The sequence below is a fragment of the Colias croceus genome, chromosome 10 (genome assembly GCF_905220415.1).
Source record: "Colias croceus chromosome 10, ilColCroc2.1".
In the NCBI taxonomy this organism is placed as follows: Eukaryota; Metazoa; Arthropoda; class Insecta; order Lepidoptera; family Pieridae; genus Colias; species Colias croceus.
The window spans coordinates 3,681,302-3,706,024 of NC_059546.1; the positions used below are offsets into that span (position 1 = coordinate 3,681,302).

The following is a 24,723-nucleotide window of genomic DNA, read 5'->3' on the forward strand; positions in this document are numbered from 1 at the left end:
CCGGGATTGCGTCAGTTTCCCGGAATAAAAAGTAGCCTTTGTCCGTTCTCGGGTATCAAAATATCCCCATACCAAATTTCATGAAAATTGGTTCAGTAGTTTAGGCGTAATTGAGTAACAGACAGACAGAAAGATTAATTATTTTCGCATTTATAATATTAATAATAATAAGTATGGATTTAAAAATAAAACAATTTGCACGATTTATATAATTTATTTCATAGTAATTAATAACACATAGGAGTACATAAATCTTACACAGTGGCAAAAGTAATCTTAAAAAAAATACACATTAAGTCTTATTTTTGTCACATAATTATAGAACACCGTGGATAGTTATTAAATGCATTATATTTTAACCTGTATGTTAACAAAGTTCCAAATGGCCAATATAGTTCAAATCTTTAACAAAATTAAATTTTGTTTATTTAAATATGTATGCTATTACATACTAATTACTCAATTGTTTAGATACATAACAATCACAGTTTATATTAATCACAATAAAACAACCAAAACACGATTGGCAATAATAAAATAGTGTGAAAAGTATTAAAAAATGAATCATTTTGAAGTTAAAAATTAACAAGTAATTATTATTAAAAAAACAAAATACCCGACTGCACACTAAAAAAAGAGTAAAACAAACCGCATACATATTTTTTTAAAGGGAAATTTAGAAAAAATATTATTATGTCTTTATCCCGTGGGACTTTTAGGATAAAATGTATCCTATGACACTCCCGTAATCAAGACAAATCTAACGATACCTCATACATCAAAATCCATCAAGCCGTTTAGGCTACAAGTGGTCACAAAGGAAAAGACATACATACATACTTACATACACTCGAAAAACATTACCCTCCTTCTTTGGCAGTCGGGTAAAAAGCCAACAATCAGTACAGAGGGCATTGAGTTAGTATGTACTGTAATATAGTTAATACCTTAATGACAGAGGGGTAATATAGTTGTTCTAACTGGGATAAGTATATTTTTTCATTGTTAATAACCAAAAATTCACAATTTAGAAGCATTCACTTATAGGCCATTCAAAAGTATATATTATAATATTACACATGGTCTGATAATAATAATTGGACATGATTCTATCATAAGGATCAGTTTTGAATGTCAACATACCATATTTAATTGACAATTGGTATTATGTGCAAAACAAGTTGATGACACATTTATTACTTGATACCTTTAATATAAATATAAAAAGGAATTATATGTACTTCACATTGTATATTATTTCTAATTGAAAGATGTTAGTAAGAAACTAAGGACTATACATGAGCATACAACTTCTTACTACAAATCCTATAAACATTAAAATAGTAAATGTAATATTTTTACAACACTGATAAACAATGAAACATATTATTTAAAAAAGCCAGCTATACATAAAATGTAACACCTATAACAACTTTGTTTACGCATATAGAATTATTAATTAAAACACATAAATAAAATAGTTTCAATGCAATGTCTCAGAGAGAAACATTTACAAAATAAAATCAAATACTGTGAGAAACCATGAGATCCTAAATGTTTTCATAGTAAAAATTATTAAAATCCTTACCATGCCTATTTTCAAGGGCCCCTAGGTGTACTATGTGTAGGATAGTTTTCAAAGTCAAATTAATAATTTACTAAATACAAGACTGCACATTGTCTTATATGATACCTATACTTCTCTTTTCTAAACAATCAAAGCCAACCCTTATAAACTAATGTACACATATTAAATCCTAACATCAATAATTATGACATTAAGCAAATACATATATTGAATTCAAATGGTAATTTTTAACATAGATGTACTTTCTTGATAAGATTACTAAAATATTAAAATCTTTGCTGTCATGCTTTTGCTTAAGCTTATAGTAATTTCTGTAAATTAAATCTACACATTTATACAACAGCAACACATAAAATATATAAATAACATTCAGTTACATGTCTTCTTATCTAAGATATAATAGAATAATAAATCATACCTTTTTGGCCACTGGATATACAATAAAAACATTTTTTAAATAAGATTTACTTTTAGAAAGTACTGAACATTTGATATCTAGATTTATATACAACACCAATACATTTAGTAGTTAAAGCATAACTTTGATTTAAAGTAATGTTGATTAAATTCTGTTTTAACTATATTATGTAAACACATAATAAAACTTATAGCATGATTACAAAGAAGTTATAATGACATGCTATTATATATGAAATTATCCTTTAATTTTCTTGGATTAATAGAATTTAAGGTATTTCAGTGCCAGATGTAGATGGTAAATAATCATCTTCCTCATATCACATGGCTCTATAGGGGCCTTTCGATTTTAAATATTGAATAACTAATGATGGCCCAAGTGACACTACATCAGATGGAATAGCAGTTAATGGACAATTCTCAATGCTCATTATTTGCAAACTAACACATAGGGCTAGTTCAAATGGCAAGTTGCACAAATTTGGATTATCATTCAAATATAGTGATTCTAAATTTTCAAGTGTGCCAATCTCTTCAGGCAAATATTGCAAATTATTTTCACCTACACTCAAGAATGTGAGGTTAACCAAGTGACCAATAGAGCGGGGTAATGTAGTTAATTGGTTAGACTGAACTATTAACTTCTGCAATTCATGCAGAAATCCTATTTCGTTCGGCAAAACTTCTAATTTATTTTCTTCAAGGTCCAGTACTCTCAGTTTTCCCAAGTTACCAATGCTGGGAGGAATTCTCCTTAGGAGATTGTTGGATAAGATCAAAACTTCTAAGTTTTGTAAGCATTGAATGTCATCCGGAAGTTTGGTGAGATGGTTTGTGCCCAAGTTGAGCTCCACCATGTTCAGCCATGTTCCTATATCTAGAGGAAGAGAAGTTAATAAATTCTCTTTCATGTTGAGTTTTGTGAGATTTTTTGCTCTGGAAAATATAGCGTATGGTATTTTATCAATTTGATTGTGTTCTAAATTAATAGAGTAAACATTAAAGAATTGAGCAGGGCCTCCTGATGGATAACTTGCAAATGAGTTCCTTGATAGAGTAATGCTGGTTAATTTAGTTAAATTACAAAGTAGACCATTTGGTAACTGAGAAATTGAGTTTCCTTCAACATTAAACTCATCCATGTTAACACAATTGCTAAGACTAGCTGGTATTGAAGTAAGCCTATTATATCTCAATCCTAACCTGGTCAAAGCCTGCAACCTGCCAATTGATTCTGGTATGTCCAACAAGTCATTGTGCTGTAAATCTAATGTAGACAAATTTACACAATTCCCAATCTCTTGAGGCAAATGCTCCAAATGATTGTGTGATACATCAAAAGTAACCAAGTTGACTAAATTACCAATTCCTGATGATAATTCTTTTATTTTGTTTTCCCTCAAACTAAGCATGGTTAAATTGGTTAAATTTGCTATGCCATCTCCCACTACTCTTATCCTATTGAATCTCAGGAACAAAGTTGTTAGAGATGTTAATTTGTAGACTACTTCAGGAATATCATTCAATTTATTGTGCCTCAAGTCTAAAACTTTTAATGATTGCAAGTTTGCAAGAGAATCGGGCAAGCTTGTCAGTGAATTCTCATTGAGAGCCAGTGTTTGTAAATTTGTCAAACAGCCAAACTCTGCAGGTAGAGCAACCAGTTTGTTTCCATATAAATAAAACTCATTTAGATGAGTCAAATCTCTAACATTTGGTGGTAAAGAAGTAATTGAAGATTTGCTGAGATCTAATCTTTTTACTCCTTCATCTCTGCATCTCATGAACTCTTTGATGACATCTAAATCGGCTTGAATGGGTTTGTTTTTCTTAGCTGTAGGTTTTGGTTTATTTGACTCAGGGTGTTTAACAGTCACGACCTTAGGCCGTGCACCTTCCGTACTTGGTACTGATACCTTTTTATCCTTCATACTGTGATATTTCTCTCTTGGGCTTACTGTGCCGACGGAATCCAACGCTTCCGAATTCTCTCTCGATGAATTATCGAGATTCATTCCGCACTTGTCAATACACGTGATTTTTTAATATTAATCACTGAAGAATTAAGTAAAATAAATAATATTAACCACTTTCATCGCACTATTTTACAATGATTGGAAACAATCAATACTGATATTCAAAATGCAGTTTAGGAAAATTATTGTCCCCGATAGTCACTATTTTGTCGTAAAGCGTCTTATATTTACCGTTTTGTACACTACAAAAAGAAAAACACTTCCAATTAAACACTTTTCGATTATGACTAAGATGGAATTATTTGTAAAAATTATTAATTTTAGAACAAGGACAGCGTATCTTCAAATTTTCTTTGAATCGCAATTCGCAAATCGAAACATCAAACAGATAAAAAATCGTACATAGTACATACCACAGATTAAGTATTAGTTACTACGTAAGTATATACTGTGTAATATACAGGGTAGTGTGCACGTGGTGTGCACAGGCGATTTTTCCGTAACTTTAAACTGATATCGAAAGTTCTTAACGACCACAGTTAACGACTTAACTAGTAAAATGGCCATAATAAATTTTTAAAAATAAAACTATAAAATTATGTTTAAACCTTTCCATACATTTCGTATTAGATAATATGAATATCCCATGTACTTTTTTGTACCAAGTACAAAAGATTTTAGCTTCCTCTTTCTTTTTTTGGTTTTCTGCTTTAATTACTTCGCAAATTTGAAGGGAAGTTCATTTAGAAACTTTAAATAGAGCTCCTCATTGTATTGCACAATGACGACGTCACTTCGAAAATATGCTATGAATACAAAATGTATGGGAAATCAAATGTATGGGAGCGTTTAATGTAACATTTTTGGATATTTCTCGTTTTATTTTTAAAAAATTATTATGCCATTTTACTTATTTGGTTAAGTACTTTCGATATCAGTTTAAAGTTTTTTGATATCTGCAATAGTTACGGAATAATCGCTTGTGCACACTTAACGATTACACCCTGTATATCAAAAATTGAGAGCTACAAACAGGGAGCTGCCATAATATTATGCGAAGTCGCGCAGTTTATTATTAGATCATGATATTAATCAATTTTTTAGTTTATTGAAGTTTTTATTCAATCTAAAGTTAAAAAGCAAGGAACCTAACTGGTATACCTAAAGTTGGAAATATTGAAAAAACTTCATTTTGGCGGCAAGAGATGAAACATGTGCCAATCGATAGTACATCAAAATACAAATAGGAAATACTCTTTGGTAAAATGTCGTAATTGATACGGTTTCGGAATAAATGAGGGTTAAAAAAAATTTTTTTTTTCAGTTTTTTGAATTATTTGTTACTTCTTACACTTAAAGGTTAAGTAAAAAAAAAACTTATTTACTCCAATACCCAATACTCAATAATTTATTTGCATCCGAAACTGAAACTAAACTGATCTTCATCGTAACTAACCATATCGATAACGGTTGTCTATAAGTGACGCACCGCACGTGCGTATCCCTAGCCCAAAGTTGGTTTATTACTTTCGTTTTGATAGTAATACAACATTTTGAAACCCTTTTATTACAAATAGAAGTTTTATATGCTTTGTCTTATCGTTTAAGTGTAAGAAGTAACAAATAATTCAAAAAACTAAAAAAAAAATTTTTTTTTTAAACTCTTATTTATTCCGAAACCGTATCAATTACGACATTTTACCAAAGAGTATTTCCTATTTGTATTTTGATGTACTATCGATTGGCACATGTTTCATCTCTTGCCGCCAAAATGACTTTTTTTTTTATCGCAAATTGGTAGGTATACCAGGCTTCATACTAAAATGTCCCATGCTCTTTATATTTCTGTATACATAAATGATATTTTTTTAATATTTCTTATATACATAATTAATTGATCATTGGATCTAAGTTTATTGCGAACTCTTCAAAAGTTTTTATTATATTAATTAAAAAATGTTATTTATTTTATTCAGTGACACAGGGAAATGTTATAACTATCTAAGAACAAGAAAATCTTTGAGGTCCAACGTGTTCGACCTGTGTGTTCGACCTTTCATGCTCCTAACATCACTTTTAATAGGCATCAATTTATTGATGACTAGCTTCCGCCCGCGACTCCGTCCGCGCGGATGTCGGTCTTTGCGTGGATGGTTTATTTCTCCATTTTGAGTAACTCGGACAATGACATCTTATAAATATCTATTGGACCCAAATACGCCTAGGTCTATAATAATACGCAACGTGTGTTCGCGGTACCTACTACAGAATAACGTCTATGGATAACTGAAAAATTGAGATTAATTTTTTTTCTACGTATTTTTCCAGGATAAAAAGTATCCTATTTTACGCCCAGGATAATAAGGTATAATTATACCAAGTTTCATCGAAATCGAACCGGTAGTTTTCACGTGATGTCTTCACATACAGACAGACAGACAGACAGACAGACAGACAAAAATTTTTTTAATCACATATTTGGGTTTGGTATCGATCCAGTAACACCCCCTGCTAGTTATTTTTTCAATATTTTCAATGTACAGAATTGACCCTTCTACAGATTTATTATATGTATAGATTTCTGTGGGTCATTTATTGTAATAAGGTCTAAAGACATTTATTCCCATTAAGGCTGACCAAGAAGCTTATATCTAATACACTGGAGATTGCACTATGACCATTGACTTGTCACAAGAAAATATAACCTTGAATGACGTCAGTGTTGTTTTTTGTCTCTTTCTGTGGGTGACCACACTGGTTTGTATATTCAGGATTTTTCGAAATAGAAAAAACTAAAAATCATGGTCTATAAATAATAACGACATATATTTTTAACAGTATTAATTATATTATAATATTACTGGCCATACTTTATAGGTACATACAATTTTAATTGGTATAGAATGATAGTTTTAAATAACTCTTGGCTACAAAGCCTGGATATGAACCGATATATAGCATTAACATTCTTTGTAAATAGAGGAAAGTTGTGTTTTGCATCAGATGCTGTTTACCAAATTGTAAGCTACTCAGATCTTCTTTTTAAACGCGTTGCTTCGACGTGTCAATTTCAAGCCAAAATCATCAAAGAAAAACTGTTTATATTAAACGCCTTGCACAAATTTCAGCTAACTTTACAAAGTTTATTTTTCAAAAGGTATTTTTTTCTGGGTCGTAATCTTCAGTAATTTTACCCTTGATGGGCACATATATTTCTTTTTATTTTACTTTTTGGAAAGCTGAAATACCTAAAACAAAAAATATGAGGTAAGTTAAAAAAGTATAAATTTCAATGTAAAAACGAAAAATCTTATAACTACATGTGAGTGCAATACCGATGTCGAGTGTTGTTTCATTACTAGTAAAAATCTTGAAAATGGTGTTCTAAATTTCATCATAATATTGTTATTACAATATATTCTCTTCACTATCCATAAAAACTCGTCATCATGGTTACCTTACTTGTTAATTTTGTTTATTGAAAACTTGTTGAAAAATGATAAAGTATTAGGAAAATAACAAATTTAACATGACTGCTTTCCCTTGCAAGCTAAAATGATGCAAAATTTTACAATTTTTGCCATTGAAATGATTCTAAACAGGTAAATGCAGGAGTATTGAGGAATATTGTAAATAACGTAAATATACACTTGCCTGTGAAATTCTATGCCAGAATTTGATGTCCAAACACTTCTGCAATTTTTCACAATGCAATACATTATTTATATTCGGAAAATATTTATTAAATACGCAACAATATTAACTTAAATATTCGAAGCGACGCAATTTTTTTGACACTTATGCCATATTGTCAAAGTGAGAGTTGCTACAATTTTATTATGGTAACTACCCATAATCAGGGAGTATCGCTTTTTAATAATTGGTCCAGATACTTATTTTATTTAGCATAAATAAAAATTGTCTCATCCAACAATGCTTCTGAATGACGTTGTTGGCAATTTATCAACAAACTCATGTACAAAAACTAACCTTTTGCACAGAATATTACGGCATACATAGTAGCCTTGGGAAAACTTCGTATTAACAGTGGCAATACCAAGTTAGGTGTGAAAGTGATAAAACACAACAATTTTCTTGTTACACGTCAAATGTTCATACCGAAATCTCCAGTGTATAAGATATAAGCTTCTTGAGGCAGAGCGTTTTCACATTGTCCGGTCCGATATCGGATATCGGGCGCCGATAGCCGATATCCGATATCGGAGGCTAAGTAAAATGTATGATTTAGGTACCTGTCTTTCACATTGTCCGGTCCGATATCGGATATCGGAGCCAACACCGATATTCCCGTGAACTATCGGACGATAATGTTCAGTGTTACCAACTCAATTTTCGAAAAGGTAGTATACCAACAGCAAAAAAAGCACTAGTTTGTGTATTTTCAGTCATTTCTAGGCGCTAAATGTAAAAAAAAAATCCTTTCATTTACTTTAAACCTTTTTATTAAGAAAACATTCATTTAAGTATTTAAAGGCATTAAAAATACTATTTTTACGGGAGCTATTTTAATACCGTCCTATAATATACGGCAATTGGCTGAACTGAAGTAAACAAAAATATCTATATCTTTTTTTACGTCTCAAATATAATAAATACAACAAATAAAGTTTTTTATTATAGTTTGCCATGATGACCAGTGTTGCTAGACCTTATGATTTTTCGGGTGATCTACTGATTTTTCAAATAGGTTCTAGCTTGGAAAGAAAGGGGTAGTTATAATATTTGTTAAATACTACCCAGAATATTTTAAGAAAGGAAAAGTAAATTTGCATATTATGTTAACGAGGTATCAAAATATACTGCACTTTCCAACATGTACAATAAATCATCAAAAATAGTATGACATATTTTAGAAGAAACTGACGAAATAGTTAATGGAGAAACAATTTTATGACATTCAAGAATTTATTACATTGCGGAATCTGTGACAACGAAGAATTAGTTTAGTTTAATTTATTTCGTTTAATATTTGCACACCCAGATAATAGGTAGAATGATGTACATTCTACCTATTATTTATAGGTATAATATATATATATTATTATTAGCACTATAAAATTGTAATAACAACACCTACATTTGTAAATGTAATTTGAATTTATATTTGCCAGTTTCGTCGCTTTAATACTGAGTTGAATTTTATTTTATTTTATTTGTTTATGAACATAACAGTCGTACATGATTTAATATAAAAAAGTTCTAAAATTCACTACGACCACACAACATGTTCTATTATTAAAAAAAGAAAAACAGCATATAAAAAAAACAAGCCTCACAATGAAATTGAATATTGAAACTAGATTCTGACTCTGCAGAGGGTACAAATCCAAACTCCGCAATCAGCAGATTAAACCGGTTTGAAAAACATAGTTTATTTATTACTATTTATTTTATCTAAAATAAAGTTTATTTAACATAAATGCATCCACTGTTTTTTTTCAATTCTCCATATATCTACTTTTCCAGTTTCTGGCAACACTCATGATATCGGGACGATATTATCGGATAATGTGAAAGGGCAAATTGTGTCCGATATCGGATATCGGCTATCGGCTTCCGATATCCGATATCGGACCGGACAATGTGAAAACGCTCATGATGATTATGATGATATGGAATATTTACTATTTTTTATTTGTATAAAATAAAATTGTCAAATTAATGACACTTAGCACTTGCCAAATGCCACCAAATGCCAATTCTCAAATCTCAATTCAATTCCTCAATGTTTTGGCGGCTGGGGTTAAAGCCGTGGGTTAAAGCTTCGATTGGCTTCGATGTGCATTTAGTTCCGAATAATTGAATATATTTAACAATTTTATTGTTGTTTAATTAATAAACCTTTTTTTAAAAAAAGAAATCTAAATCAAAATGGATAAAAACAAAGAAAAGGAAGAACAGAGTATCATGGATAAATCCATGAGATCTGTATTCGGTACATGAATCATTTTACGAATGTTTTATATTAAGTAAGTTGGTAGGTAATAATTATAATAACGTAATGAAAACATTGCCCTTTTTCAGTTGGTAATATACCGTATGAAGCAACTGAAGAGAAATTAAAAGATATATTCAGTGAAGTGGGCCCAGTATTGTCTTTTAAGTTAGTATTTGACCGAGAAACCGGCAAGCCTAAGGGATATGGATTCTGCGAATATAAGGACCAAGAAACTGCCTTGAGTGCAATGAGAAATTTAAATGGCTATGAAATTGGTGGTCGATCCTTAAGAGTTGATAATGCTTGTACAGAAAAGTCAAGGATGGAAATGCAAGCTTTGATGCAAGGACCACAGGTATAGTTCTTTTCCAAATTGGCATCTTTAATGGAGTAATGTTAAGATTTCTTTTAAGCTATTGCATAGCTTCTATCGCGGGACTTGAGCGCGGGGACCGAATCTGAAGAAATTCCGTAACGAAAAAACCTCACGCTCCCCATTCCGATGGGCAGGTAGGCAAGGTATGGCTTGAAGGCATGCTATGCAATAGCTTTACCGCGGCAGTCCCCAAGTGCCACACATCTTTTTTTTTTGTATTTGAAATGGATGAAGCTCCCTGCTTTGTATCTGTCCGTCTATTTTTTGCTTTATTATTAATAAGAGTGTTTGTTGAGAAAAGTTTATATAATTTTTTTAAGTATATAAGCTTTAGACAATTGCAGAATGCTAGTTTAATATTATTTAAAATCCTTTTATCACATGACTGTGTCCTAGAGATATTTATTGATTCACTGAAAGTATAATAACAGCAACAGAGTATTTGGGTCCATTGGTTTTTTTAATTAAATAGGTTGTTAATATTATTTCATATAAATATTAAATATACAAAAATCATTATTAAATTGAATACAAGTAGACCCTGTTTCAGTTTCTATTTTTTTACAGGTAGAAAATCCATACGGCGACCCAGTAGATCCAGACAAAGCTCCGGAAGCTATAAGCAAAGCAGTTGCAACATTACCTCCAGAGCAAATGTTTGAATTGATGAAACAAATGAAACTCTGTATTCAGGTTAATAATTATTACATTTTATTCCATTTTATGAGGACACCTCCCATATCTATCCATAAGGTCCAATAAAACTTGTTTGCATATCAGGGAGGGGGCTTAGTGTGACTCCAAATATTACAAGGATGGCAGGAGTTGGTCCTATGAAGATGAAATTTCCACCAGTTTATTAAATAGTACATCTAACTTTTTGCTGTTAAAAGTCTTCTTACTTTATTTTTTTCTAGAACAATCCAACATTAAATTTATTTTTTTCTAGAACAATCCAACTGAGGCGAGAAATATGTTACTTCAAAATCCACAGTTAGCTTATGCATTACTACAAGCTCAAGTTATCATGAGAATTGTTGATCCAGCTACTGCAGCAGTAAGTATTAAAATGTTATTTCTACCTTGCAGTACTGAATTTTATATCTCGTATTTGAATTACTTTTTTGATGTAGGTTAATGGAATAAGGGAGAAAAAAATCAATTACAGTAAAGTATTATGCGATTCATTCCAAAAAGGTAATCCTTAATTCTTTAAAATATGTAAGAATTGCAAATTTATGCATATACTTTCTATACCAAATTTCATACAGATACAATCAGCCTAAATATGCCTCATACGTACGTATGTATGTAAATCGTTACGTATGTATGAGGCATTACGAACCAGTTAGCTTTGAAAATTTTACAAAAATCGATACCATTGAACATTGTAAGTAGAAATCCGAAGTTAGCGTAAGCTGAATATTGTGACATCATTTTTATTTGATACCTAAAAGAATATGAATAATTTTTCAGAGCATGTTACATCCCAGTAATCCAGTACCACCACCGTTGCAGCCTGGTGATAAACCACCACAACCTTATAACCCACCGCCACCTGGTATGAAATTATGTGATTTAATTAAAACAAATTTGAAGTGTCTTAAATTTTAGTTTCATTATTGAATGATTCCAAATAATGTACAAAACATTAGTGAACTGATGTTGAGAAAAATATAATAAAGCATTATATGTATTTCAATTTTAATATGGATTTACAAAACGAAATACATTTTAATAGCGGAATTATAAAATTTTTTTCAATAACTTACAGCTCAGCCGCAACCAATGCTAAACAATCCAGTGCCGCCTCCAAATCAATATGTCCGTAAGTATAATTATGTTAGTTATCAAAATCAATACAATTTTCACTTAACTGTTAACCATGTATTACATTAGATAATATGATTATCTGGGTGCAACTTGTGTGTCTATGTGTATATCTTATTCTCAAAGATCGAAAACGCTTGCTGAGCGAAAATAAAGTTTATCCTATTCAAGTGTGGTATTTAAAATTATTGAAGTTATACTTCTTTTGGCTCGATGGAGAAAAACGATGAGAGTGAATTTTTACAATGCGCGCGCACACCGACACCTAAATTTAACAGCATGAAGTTAGTTCTAGGTGGTATATAACTATGTTCAAGTTGTATATTCTAGTATTTTTTTTCCATACACCAAAGAAGTATAACTTCTAATGCGTGTACATAAGTACACACACTCTTTTTTTTTATTACGTGAAATAACTTTAATACTATTTTACGCGAGTATAAATTTTGAAATTAAATACAAAATGCGTTTTTTTATATTGAAATTGTATTAATAACACATGTTCCCTGCAGCCCGTCCGCCCCAAATGTCTGGAATGTCCCCGATGAACATGGACGTGGACCTGCGCAGTGCCCGCGCGCCGCCGATGCACGACCAGGACATGCGCAGCTTGCCGCCCATGCCGCACCCCGTGCCGCCGCCGCAGCCTGACCCGTGAGTAACTCAAACTCAAGGGCTTACTCAAACTTAGGAGCGTACTCAAAATAAGGGCTACTCAAATTTATGCCAATCTATCACGCTAAGGCTGGTTGCAGAGCTTGACCGACCATCAGTGCGTACGTCAGTCGCGCTTGTCATATGTATGGAAATTCATAAATTATAGATATTCTGTTGATAATTTGTTAAACGTTATCTTGTGTATTTATCAGTCTTTTTTTTTTTTTAATGTTCATAAGTCATAACCGTTTTCAAAAGCATGTAGTGTTAGCCTGTAAGTAATTGTTACACTTGATAAGTTAAATTGTATTTTTCCTTTCATGCCATATATAGTGTAAACAATTGTTGGCTATCCTTGGTAAATAAATAAATAAATAAATAAAACCGTTCATAGCTAGACCGACCATACGCACGCGTATTGTCATGCGCATTAGTGTCATGTCATACAATTGTTGATGCGTATCGTCAGGACCGACGGTACGCACTGACGGTCGGTCAAGCTCTGCAACCAGCCTAAGACGCATGAGTGATAAACCAACTTAAACTCAAACTCGAAGAATTTGGCAAATTTACAAAAAAAATAAAATGTCAAATATTTCTGAAACTATAAAGTTTCGGCTAGGTAATGTTTATTTTTTTTTACTCCGAAGGAGCTATATTTTCACCCCTTTAAAGTCACGTGAAGTCACGATGCATAATAGGTATTTAACAACTATGTATATCTTTGATATTTTGTTTTTATAGCATTCAAAGGCTTTATAAATGGGACATTTTAGAACCCGCGTCTTTCTCCAAAGTATGTGACTTATCTTCCCCTTTCTGTTTACAATTACTTCAAATCTTAAGAATTGCGTAAATTTAAATGTATTATTTTAAGACCTACTCACCCTACGGAAAGTCCGATTGAGAGGTAAGCATTGTTTGGAAACCCCTGAAGTACCTACTTAGTTCAAACTCCCACCAATATATCATCATAGATTTATTTTACAAACATGAGCACATATTTTTACTTCTCCATTTTCATTGTTTATCACTTACAGTGACATATTTTCCTGCATGCGTGAGCATGATAGCTACCTTTAGAGCGGCCGTACACGGGCAGCTCGAGCAGTTAACGGCTGAGCGACGTACACGGACTGCTCGAGCGGTCGGTCGTTGACTGCTCGAGCCGTCGCTACCAACGCTCTAGCGGTTGATTTTTTTGACTAGTCAAGTCATTGATTTTTAGGGGGATAGGGAGCCATCGACGGTTCTAGCGCAGTCAAAGGCTCGAGCAGTCAGTGTATGCCTCACGACCGCTCGCGAGCCGTCAACGGCAGCGTGGAATTTCGTCATGCAGTTGACGGTTTGAAGCGGTCGCGACTACTCGAGCAGTCTGTGCACGGCAGTGAATGAATGGTTATAGTTTACCGCGCGGTCGTGGCTTTAAGCCGTCTGCCTCAACTGCTTGAAGCGGTCCGTGTACGGCCGCCCTTAAAACTTAACTCCAACAAAAATTCATAAATTAATCAATCATACACAATATCTTAAAATTCCAACTACAACATGCCAGATTCATTGTTTAGTTTTTTTTTAATTGTGTATGTAAAGGCAAAAGCACTGTCATTGACAATATTGATAGCACACATAGCTTTTTTTTAATCATTGTTTAATACAAAATTCTAGAATGTTCCCGCGTGATCCTCGTCTAGCGAACATGCAAGCAGGATTCAACGCTGATCCTCGCGTCCGTCCCAACGATCCAAGGACGCAAACTAAAATGCAGCAGCCACGTAAGTTATATTTAATAATTTTTACCATTTCGTAAATGAAATATAGTTTCATGTTATGAGTGACCACTCAGAAATAGGATATAATTATTATGCAGGTGAAATAAATTTTTTGAATCGCTTCAGTAGTTTTTTTGCTTATTTATAACATTCAGAAATGTCTCCTGTTATCTGTCTTTGTCCTAAAAATAACAAAAATACGATAAATTTTTAATCATTATCATTTGTAGCTCCGCAAATGCCTCCGGGAATGCCCAGCGTCGCGCAGGCGAGAACTATTCAAGGCATACCTTCTGGTGCATCGGATCAAGAAAAGGTAAGAATAATTATTTATTTGCAATTCCTAAATGTTTCCTTAAAATTAAAGTTTAATTTAATAATTATGGATAATTTGAAAAAAAGGCCCTTGTGCCTTTTCGAATTAAAAAAAATGTTTCAAGTATTATAAAGATTGTTCTTTTTTATATAAGTAATGTATATTTATTATAATTATCGTGTGAAACATCAACTTATTTAAATCACAATACTACATTATATTTATATGTATGAGCCACTTGAAAATTTTTTTTTTTTATAATTAGTTTTTGTGTAATAATTTTAATAATTGGGTTTTGTGTAAACATGTCTTACACAAAACCTTAGGCATTGTGTATGTTGTTTTAGCTTAGGCTTTTAACAACCTTAAACTGTATTATCGTTTATTATTCACAGGCTGCTTTGATAATGCAAGTGCTCCAGTTATCTGATGAACAGATAGCCCTTCTACCGCCAGAACAACGCTCCAGTATACTTATGCTGAAAGAACAAATCGCTAAGAGCACACAGCGCTAATTTGTCAAAATGATAAAAATATTTTATGCGTAATAAATATTTTAAGAGAAATTTCGTTTTATTTCAGTACTAGCTTTCCACCCGCGGCACCGCCCGCGCAGTCAAAGAAAAACCCGCATAGTTCCGTTCTCGTGGGATTTCCGGGATAAAACCTATCATATGTCCTTTCTCGGGTATCAAATTATCTATATACCAAATTTCATGCAAATTGGTTCAGTAGTTAAGGCGTGATTGAGTAACAGACAGACAGACTGAGTTACTTTCGCATTTATAATATTAGTATGGATTGGATGTAGACACGTTGTAGAACATATTGAGATCGTTGACCCACCTTTATTCACCTTTGAAAACAATGAAATTAACATTTGATTAGTGTATTGAAATTCTGTATAAATCTGTTAACAATGTTTAATCTGTATTGCTTTAACGAACTTTAGTCTTTACTTATTAGTAAAGACTAAACTTGGAGTATTTTTCTTTCTATTAAATATAATATTAGAGAAAAATACTCCAAGTACCTAATAGTCTTAACTTTTTAAGTACCTATCTATGGATTATTGCTCAATGTCACAGAATACATAATAGTAGCTAAACCACAGAGCTAAACGCTATCAATGTTATAAGTACCATGCCACTAAAGTGGATAGCCTAGTTTTCTCGGATACCTAGAACAAATTTGTTGCATGCACCGCTATGCAATAGAAAAACTTGATTACGGTGTTAACAATGTTGCCAATTTTTTCTTTGAAAAGTTACAACCAAAAGCCACGCCTTCACCATACAAATATTCGTAATTTCCTTTTGGTAATTGCAAGAAGCTTATATCTGTGCTTATATCTAATACACTGGAGATTGCACTATGAACGTTGACAAGTCACGGGAAGGTATGACCTTGAATGACACCTGGTTGTTCCTTCATCCCTTTCACACCAACTTGCCAAGTTAGGTGTGAAAGGGACAAAAAAACAACCAGGCGTCATTCAAGGTCATACCTTCCCGTGACAAGTCAACGTTCATCGAGTGTACCTATTAGATAAAACTGTGAGATCTAAGGGCGTATTCAGAAAGAAAGCTTGAAACTTATAAGCGCTTATCGGCGCTTGTCAATGCTCAAACCAGCTTGTCAAAACCAGCATTGACAAGCTTGTCAAAACCAGCATTGACAAGCACTATAAGCTTCTTGACAAGCACCGATAAGCGCTTATAAGTTTCAAGCTTTCTTTCTGAATACACCCTAAGCTTCTTGGGATCTAAGTTCTTGGGTAATTGCAATGAACATGACATTGACGTGATATTGACAGTGTAATCTGTCAAGTGCCTTGAACAAACCACTGTTCTGTGAACAAACCAATGAATAGGATTCCTTAGTCATTGGAACAAACCAAACAAACAAATTTTGCTATGAAGACTGAAGAGTGCTTTTTCACTGGCACCAATTTAAATTGAAATCGCACCGGCTATTTGCCGCTGACAGTTGCGTCATACGGCATTCGGCAAAGTGTAGTTTAGTAGGTGGACGTTATTAGGTTGCCGCGTTTACGCAGTTCGCGTAACGTGTGAATATTCATTGCTAAATATTAAAATACATGATTTAACTGTTTTATTTTGTGTTGCTTACATTGTTTTTAAAGCGTAAGTATTTACTAAAATTGAAAGAAATAATGTCTTAACACATGTAATTTTATGCAATTCATTATTTCCTATTCGCATTACATTATTTATTTCTGTATTCATAAATTGCTGAATGTTTAAGGACGGATTAATTAGTTTGTTTAATTTTTTAAAACATAAATATTCAATTGATTTCATTAATGAATTCTATTATTAATGCGCATCTTTGAAGACTTTGAAACAAGTTTTTGACAAATAGCCAAATAAATGTGTTTTTCGCGTCTATACATATATCTAGACATTAGAGAGATAAACGTGGTAAATAGTAAACGTTCTATTTAAAACGTATAAGGAAAATCATCATTAAATACTAAAACACAACTGAGGCCAGAAATAATATACCTAATATGCGAGTCACCTCTACGGGCTCCTTTGCAAAATACTAGAATTAACGTATTTAATTCATAACTCCCGCTAATCCGGGAGATTGACTTCCCGCAAAAAAAGTCTACTCTCTACCGCGATAAAACCGTTTATTCCCATACCCATAGGATAATACTTTACGATCCATATATTTTGAACAATTTTGAAACACTAGTGTCTGCCGTCAGTATGACATCTCGATTTCCTCTTCATAATCATCACCAGGCTATAGGTATTTATTTCCAATATACCTACCTACCTACGGCCACCGCGGTCCTCCTAAGATGGTGCACCACGTTGCTGCGGGTGTGGTCATGTCTTTTAATTCTTGGACATGCCGGTTTTCTTCCTTGATCTTGAATTGTGATCTGTATTATGTGCAAATAAATAGGTAGATTCTTAAAATTCCCCAAAAAAATAATTGCACGTTCGTTTGCACTCTTGACTCTCCCTGCGTCACATCGTAATTAGAATCGTCCGACCGCGACATTATGATAAAAGTTCGAAGTGCTCATTATTTATCTTTGCAATAGGAATGATCATCCACAGCACTAAGCCACTTATCTTGTCCCCATATACGGTACCATACCTAATATGTCATGATTTGGGCGGGATGCCCCCCCCCCCCCCCCTTTTAAGGTCCTGCTGCCACCAGTGAAAGAAACAGTTTGGCAAACGTTTACAAACGACATATAAAAATAAAATAACTAAAAGTCGTCCACACATGCACAAAAAATTGTTATGTTCGAATGTAGACTGTTATGTAGGCAGGGCCTCGATATACAAATAATAAACACTCGCTCGCTAATTCTCTGACCACATTATTAATAATTGTATAAACTATAAATCTAATGACTGACTAAATACGGCATCGTATTTTAAGATTTTCAAGGTAGGTAGGTAAGCACTTTAGTCTAGACTTAAGACTAAGACTTTAGACTTATATTATCATCATGTAGCCGCTAACAAGTTGTGATAGTTTTATATCGAGATCGTTAAGTGCCATTTAGTATTGTGACTAATAAATTGTTTAACAACACACAAATTTCATATGTATTAGGTATGTATGGGAAATTAAATCAATATAACCTACGTCAGGCACTAGTTTCATGAAATTTATATAACTATCGATTTAAAAATGTTCAGTTTTACATATTTGCGTCTTAAACCGTTTAGTGAAGATCTTTTATTTCTATCTCGTACAGATTCATTTCCCAATAAAATCTACAGGAACGTTCAACTTTTAATACCAAAAAGTTGAACGTTCCTGTAGAATTTTAACCAAACGGTGTTGATACTTGGCTAATAAATATAAATTGTATTTATTTTTATCATTAATTCATATCATGGAAAAACCAGACATAACATTGCAATCAATTTTAGCACCAATATAGTTACATGAACATGAACATCGCTTTTAAAATCTGTTTTACATTTTTATTAAAATAATTTATTTAAGTAACTAACTAACTACTTATCTAATATATTTTATCTTCAAATAACTATATAATTATTATATTATGAATATTTAATTTCTGTTTTAGAAAATGTGGAAATTATTCATAGTCGCGGTTAGTCTGTTAAACATATACGGAGAATGTAGGTACGGAATAAATTATCAAAATCAAGACTTGTCCAATGAAATCTCAACTCGGCGTCCCCATCACAGGGAACACAAGGTTGGGCCCCCAGACCACACCAAACTAGTTGCTATGGCTAGATACGTGCTTCATAATTGCGGTATGTATTATTTATTCTGAATGATAATGAATTATGTAGTTACAAAATACAATGACTACTGTTATAGCCTATAGCTTATAATTTATAAGTAACATTCGTAAACGTGCTGAAATACCAATGTTAGGTATTACTATAAACTTATAAAGTATGATTACCTATGGAAATAGAGAGCAAGATAATTTTTGCATTATTTTAGGTACGTGGGATCATTAGGTCCCATATAAACCGGGTTATTTTTATAAGAGGAACGTCAACTGTAACGGGACTTTTACAGATTGGGCTTCGATTGCAACTATATCCGTGCTACCAGCGATAGAAGGTTTCCCCTTCTCTAATGTTAAATCTGTGGTCGATGGTTCACTCGCCAATTCCACTGGAGTCCCCTATTTCTATATGTCACCTCTGGACTTCACAGCTCGTGATTTAGCGGTAAGTTGATTCGAATTTTGAAATCATTGGAATGCATTTCTTATCTATTATTCTATTGTCTTCACCATGCCCATGCCCTAAGCCATGCCCTTGTTAAAATAAGACGTCTATACAACGTTTATCTTGTAGTTTACTTTGAAGTCCTGTCTGTTCTTCTTGTTGATATAGTTACCGAATTTTTAGTAAGCTTTGTCACCGAAAAAAAAAAACAAATCCACGTTTACAAAGGTACCTACTTAACTATATCTGTTTACTGGCGTGCGTTATCAAAAATACTTTAGCATATTTACATAGCAATGATAAACGTAATGTTCAATACATATTACGTATACAAAACATAACGACGATAAAATGTTAAGTGTTACCTATTAATATTACCATTGGTCAGGAATTACAGTTTATTACTTGCATAAAACAAAGCTTTACTGAGATATATTTTTTTCTTCAACTCGACGATATAAGTTAATTTTTGCATCTGTCTTTATTCTATACCTACTACGGTGTTATTAAATTAAATCGAATAAACCGCTATTTGCGTAAATTTTTAATTGCAATTAATTGAATTAAAAAATAAAAATTCTGGCATCATAAAAACATGCTTTGGGTGTCCTTTTTCCGTATTCGGAGGAAAAATATTACTTCCACATGTACTTATTTCCTGTTAGCAATTATAGGTATAAGACCTGTAATTGCTTCAAACACAATGATTATTCCTAAAGAATAAATAAAATAGTTGTACAAGAAATATGAAGTTCAAAATAATTTTTTTACAGAAAAACACGCGCGCAACTATTTTGGTGTCTTTGGAAGAAACAAGATTTTGTGAGAACCAAAAATACGACCCGGAAGATCCGAGATGCACTCGTCTTATGCTGTCGGGAAAAATGAAAAAGGTATCATTTTGTTATGTATTCATTTTTCAATATATTTGCTATCATATGTAATCAAATACAAACGAAATTTACATTTGAAATAACTGATTTTTGTCAGCCAAAATCTTGGGCATTAAAAAAATTAAATTGTATTTTAGGTATCTACCTATATATTTTGTTATTATCAAACGTTGCAACTAAAGATTGTCTCCTAAAGTAGAAAATATGCTAACATTGTTAAGTGTGTTAAAAAATCAGACTGGCTTCATCATTAAGAAATCAAAGCAAACAAGCAAGCTGTATCTTATTAATATTCATGATATTATGTATTGCTAATTTACAGTTCAAGGTAAAGTAGGTAACATACGTTAAAGTACAAAAAATAGACAAATGTATTTGCAAGATTTTTTGCTAATTGAATAACTCAATCACTGATTTTTTTGCCTCCTTTTTGGGATAGTATTCGCAGACAAATAAAAAGATAATCAAATATTAGCAATATATCTTAGAGAATACAGTTTTAGTACATAGTTTTATATATCTAAGACTGAATATTTGTGTTATAATAAAGTTATTGTAATCAACAGGTCAAAGAAGGCACATCAGAGTTTAATTTCGCGAAGGCCGCTTTGTTTGAAAGACATCCTGCGATGGCGACATGGCCAACCGGTTCGTATTTATTTGGATATATTTTATTCACTGGATAATGGATGATAAATATACGGATTCTATAAGTATCCTGATACGGGAGGTATTAAACTGTAATCATGAAAATAATATGGTTTAGATACGACATTTATCCACATAATATGAATGTATATGATATTGGCAGACCTAAAAATGTAAGTCTGCGAAAATAATAATCCTTTAAGCTATTTTAAGAATGGGTGATAGTTTTTAAATAACATAGATAAAGAAATGACCAGAAAACGAACGTGACATGATTAATGGACCTAGCTTCGATAAGATCGGGTCAAGGTGTGAAGACTGAAGATAACATTTTTGCAAAATGTTTTAACTACGTGATTGATTAAATAATAATATAACCTGAGATATAATCTAACCTGAAATATATTGTAGATATGTTTAGTAATAACTAATAAATAAATAAAAAATAATTGACCAAGAATTTAAAAGTATCAACATAATGTGAATCGACTACAATCAGCTCCTTTTGAGAGTTTAAATAAGAATTTTTTTGCAATAAATTGCCATGTTTACTGTGCTTAAATACACAGTAAACATATAAAGCAATACAAGGATACAACTGATAATAATTATGATAATACAATGGTTATTGAATGTTCAGACATGACATATTAATAAGTTCATCGTCTATTATTAATAATTCAACATTCGCCGATTTTCATCGTAGGTATATAATCCGAAACACATACATATATATATGAGCAGGATTAAATAATTTTAAGTCTAGAGTTCATAATATAACATGAATTTCATGCTTCAAAAGGCAGCTGTGAGAAAGTTATCTTATCTCCCCAGTCCCCAGTGTATATGCGGAAGGCTGGTTCAGGCTATTTAAAACAAACCAGTTAATCGTGTAACAAGGACTTTGCTTTTTTGCAGACAAGTTCCGTTGAGAACGTTATAAATTATGCAATAGTCAATACATGTACCGTGTGCATTAGTCATAATATGTTTATACATATTAGCATATCTAATGATAGTTTGGAATTCGGATCCTCCAAAAATTGCAAATGGGATCGAGAAATACGTACCTAGTTAAAGGATATACATATGTATGTATAGTAAATTTTTTATCAGGGTTTTTAACACGTGTCCTCAGTAAATGGAATGTTCGAGCGCATTTACGCAATGATCTAAATTCTAAAGTGGAGAGTAGGTGAACTTACTTGAACCATCTAGATTCTAGAACGATTAAAGGGGTTGTTGAATGAAATGTAGGTATATGTTAGAAGAGTAGAATATCACCTTTACTTAATTTTAATTATCACGTTATTTTTCAGATCACGACTGGTTCATCACCAAAATGAAGATTGCTCAAATAGCAATGGTGGATTGGTTCGGCGGCGCTAAATACGTATCAGTTAGAGATTATCTCGCATATAACTATACAGGAACTGAAATGCTTGATAATTTCAACCACAGAAGACTTAATTAGATACTAAAAGTATATACTAATATTATGTATATGATACATACAAATAAACAACGGGGTTGTAGCGAAGATATATTTTTTACTAATTTTATATTATGAAACAATAAAATTGGTAATCTGTTTAATATGTCTTTATTTTACCCTTTAGATAATACAACCCATTTCTTAATAATATTATTTTTTAAAAGTAAAAACTATAATAAACAAAATTCATAAGATATCGATATTTTATCATGTTCTTGTAACTACCTAGTAAATAAAACAATCTCTTTATTCAGTTTGCATCATGTTTGCATTAACAATTATAATAATAACTGTTGATTCTTGCCGGTGATAGGAGAAGAGGCGGCTTTGGAATAAGGGTGATTAGGTATACCAAATTTATAAGGCAAATTTTTGTTAAGATATCTCACAAAAATGAAAATTTTTCTATCATCTCTTTCTTTATCTCTTCTACTTGCTATCCGATTAAATCTTATATAACATTATCGTTCTATGTACTATTGTCTATTATTACATTACTTTAGACGGTGAGCCAATATATCGAATAGGTAGTTTGGTAAAGGCGGCAAAAATTAAATGAGTGACCGCCAAGGAGACAACGCAATAAGAACACGGATAAAATCCGGGCCTTAGAGTTATAGAGTTAATTGCAGATAGAGACATTTTTAAAAACTATGCATATTTAAACATCTTCGATACATGATACAGGGTAGGTAATAATTTTAGAAATTGTAGTCGTTATAAGATCGCGTTAACTTTGAGTTCTTTAACTTTATTAACTGGGATTTTTTTGGTAATATTCATTCATATAAATTATTATAGAGCATAATATCAGTTTCCTATATTTAATAACTTCAGTAAAAAAAAATTCTTCTGCCTACTTCACTTAGTTACATTACAAGAAACATGTTTGATATAATGTATGTTTTGTTTATAAATAAAATCATAAATATATTTTTCATACAATATTAATTTAATTACATAAGTATCAAAATGTTAAAAGGTTTTGTGTAGGTACACTTAACAACATTTTAGACAAATAAACAAATTTAAATTTAGTGCAAAATATTACTTATAAAAAAGGAATCAATCACAACCTTTTTTTGAGTAATAATTATTGTAATCTATGCTTTCTTAAACAAAAAATATTTGAAATTAACAACCACAACAAAAACGTCCGAATACAGTTATTCGCCATACTTGCCACATTGGAAGATGATTATTCGTCCTATCTTTCAACAAAAATATGGACCTATTAACAAATTCTATAATTAGATCCAAAGCGCACTTATTGGTAGATTAATAGTTAATATACAAGACTTAAAAGCTACCTATACGTACGTAGTTAAACGAAACATTTCAATTTGACGAGTAATAGGTATATGTATTATAATTAATTATAACCAGTGCCGTCTTTACCATAGGGGCACAGGGGGCCAGTGCCCAGGGCCCCCCATCGTCAGGGGGCCCCCCTGGAGGAGATATAGGACTGACAATTTTTCTCACATAAATCTCAAAATATTTTATTAAAAAGCAATTCAGCTTTTTAATGCCAGAACGTTAGATCATTTTCAGATTTATTCGAATCAAAACATCTATGTTATTACATGGAATAATTCGAGTGATTCGAACCAGGGCCGTCTTAGACTATGCCGGGGCCCTTGGGCACACAAGAATTGGGGGCCCCTTTGAAATATAAAGAAATCAAACAAGGTACGCAAATTTTTTCCCACAATTATATATGTTTTTGCCCTAAATTGAAACTTAAAGAAGTAATAAGAAAACTTAAAGAAAATTTCTATGTAAAATTTTTGCTCCATTTTTTTATACATTTTACAAAAAAGTTACTTATGACCAATCTTGTATTATAATATGGTCTTTTGAGGAAACTTTTTTTCCTTATTTTTTTTTATATAATTCATTTGAAACGCTGCTGCTGTAATGGCGCTCCAAAGTTGACTTTAATTAAATTTAATTAAGAAATATTTTAAGAATTACTTTTTCAAATTACCTTTCTCTTTGAATTTATATTTTAGGTTTTATGGCAGTCAAATGCTTTATAAATAAAATATAAATTCAACAAAAAAGGTCGTGTTCCATCG

General features: G+C 32.0%; 3 protein-coding genes across 4 annotated transcripts; 2 read left to right on the forward strand and 1 right to left on the reverse strand.

Annotated features, from left to right (window-relative positions):
* Positions 1 to 891: 891 nt before the first annotated feature.
* On the reverse strand, positions 892 to 4,354 carry LOC123695007 (leucine-rich repeat protein soc-2 homolog). The gene has a single exon (XM_045640686.1). The coding sequence runs from the start codon at positions 4,018 to 4,020 to the stop codon at positions 2,326 to 2,328; it is 1,695 nt and encodes a 564-aa protein (XP_045496642.1). The 5' UTR covers positions 4,021 to 4,354; the 3' UTR covers positions 892 to 2,325.
* A 5,350-nt stretch (positions 4,355 to 9,704) lies between these two features.
* Positions 9,705 to 15,454, forward strand: LOC123694902 (cleavage stimulation factor subunit 2 tau variant). 2 transcript variants are annotated; one of them, XM_045640520.1, is made up of 11 exons: positions 9,705 to 9,937; positions 10,027 to 10,295; positions 10,884 to 11,009; positions 11,266 to 11,373; positions 11,793 to 11,877; positions 12,091 to 12,144; positions 12,659 to 12,800; positions 13,681 to 13,713; positions 14,469 to 14,575; positions 14,803 to 14,888; positions 15,284 to 15,454. In XM_045640520.1, the coding sequence occupies exons 1-11, from the start codon at positions 9,874 to 9,876 to the stop codon at positions 15,401 to 15,403; spliced, it is 1,194 nt and encodes a 397-aa protein (XP_045496476.1). In that variant the 5' UTR covers positions 9,705 to 9,873; the 3' UTR covers positions 15,404 to 15,454. The 2 variants fall into 2 exon arrangements, with proteins under 2 accessions (XP_045496476.1, XP_045496477.1); XM_045640521.1 differs by lacking the exon at positions 13,681 to 13,713 and having other exon boundaries at positions 9,706 to 9,937.
* A 1,397-nt stretch (positions 15,455 to 16,851) lies between these two features.
* LOC123695080 (protein CREG1) lies at positions 16,852 to 22,672 on the forward strand. The gene is made up of 6 exons (XM_045640782.1): positions 16,852 to 17,035; positions 18,982 to 19,177; positions 19,452 to 19,606; positions 20,380 to 20,499; positions 21,066 to 21,147; positions 22,467 to 22,672. The coding sequence occupies exons 2-6, from the start codon at positions 18,985 to 18,987 to the stop codon at positions 22,619 to 22,621; spliced, it is 705 nt and encodes a 234-aa protein (XP_045496738.1). The 5' UTR covers positions 16,852 to 17,035; positions 18,982 to 18,984; the 3' UTR covers positions 22,622 to 22,672.
* The last annotated feature ends 2,051 nt before the right edge of the window (positions 22,673 to 24,723 follow it).

Excerpts from the sequence above, each read along its gene's own strand:
- LOC123695007 (XM_045640686.1), bottom strand. The coding sequence starts at position 4,020 with ATGAATCTCGATAATTCATCGAGAGAGAATTCGGAAGCGTTGGATTCC.
- LOC123694902 (XM_045640520.1), top strand. The coding sequence starts at position 9,874 with ATGGATAAAAACAAAGAAAAGGAAGAACAGAGTATCATGGATAAATCC. Across the intron at positions 10,296-10,883 it reads CTTTGATGCAAGGACCACAG|GTAGAAAATCCATACGGCGA; the intron begins GTATAGTTCTTT and ends ATTTTTTTACAG. Across the intron at positions 14,889-15,283 it reads GTGCATCGGATCAAGAAAAG|GCTGCTTTGATAATGCAAGT; the intron begins GTAAGAATAATT and ends TATTATTCACAG.
- LOC123695080 (XM_045640782.1), top strand. The coding sequence starts at position 18,985 with ATGTGGAAATTATTCATAGTCGCGGTTAGTCTGTTAAACATATACGGA. Across the intron at positions 19,178-19,451 it reads ATACGTGCTTCATAATTGCG|ATTGGGCTTCGATTGCAACT; the intron begins GTATGTATTATT and ends GGACTTTTACAG. Across the intron at positions 19,607-20,379 it reads TCACAGCTCGTGATTTAGCG|AAAAACACGCGCGCAACTAT; the intron begins GTAAGTTGATTC and ends ATTTTTTTACAG.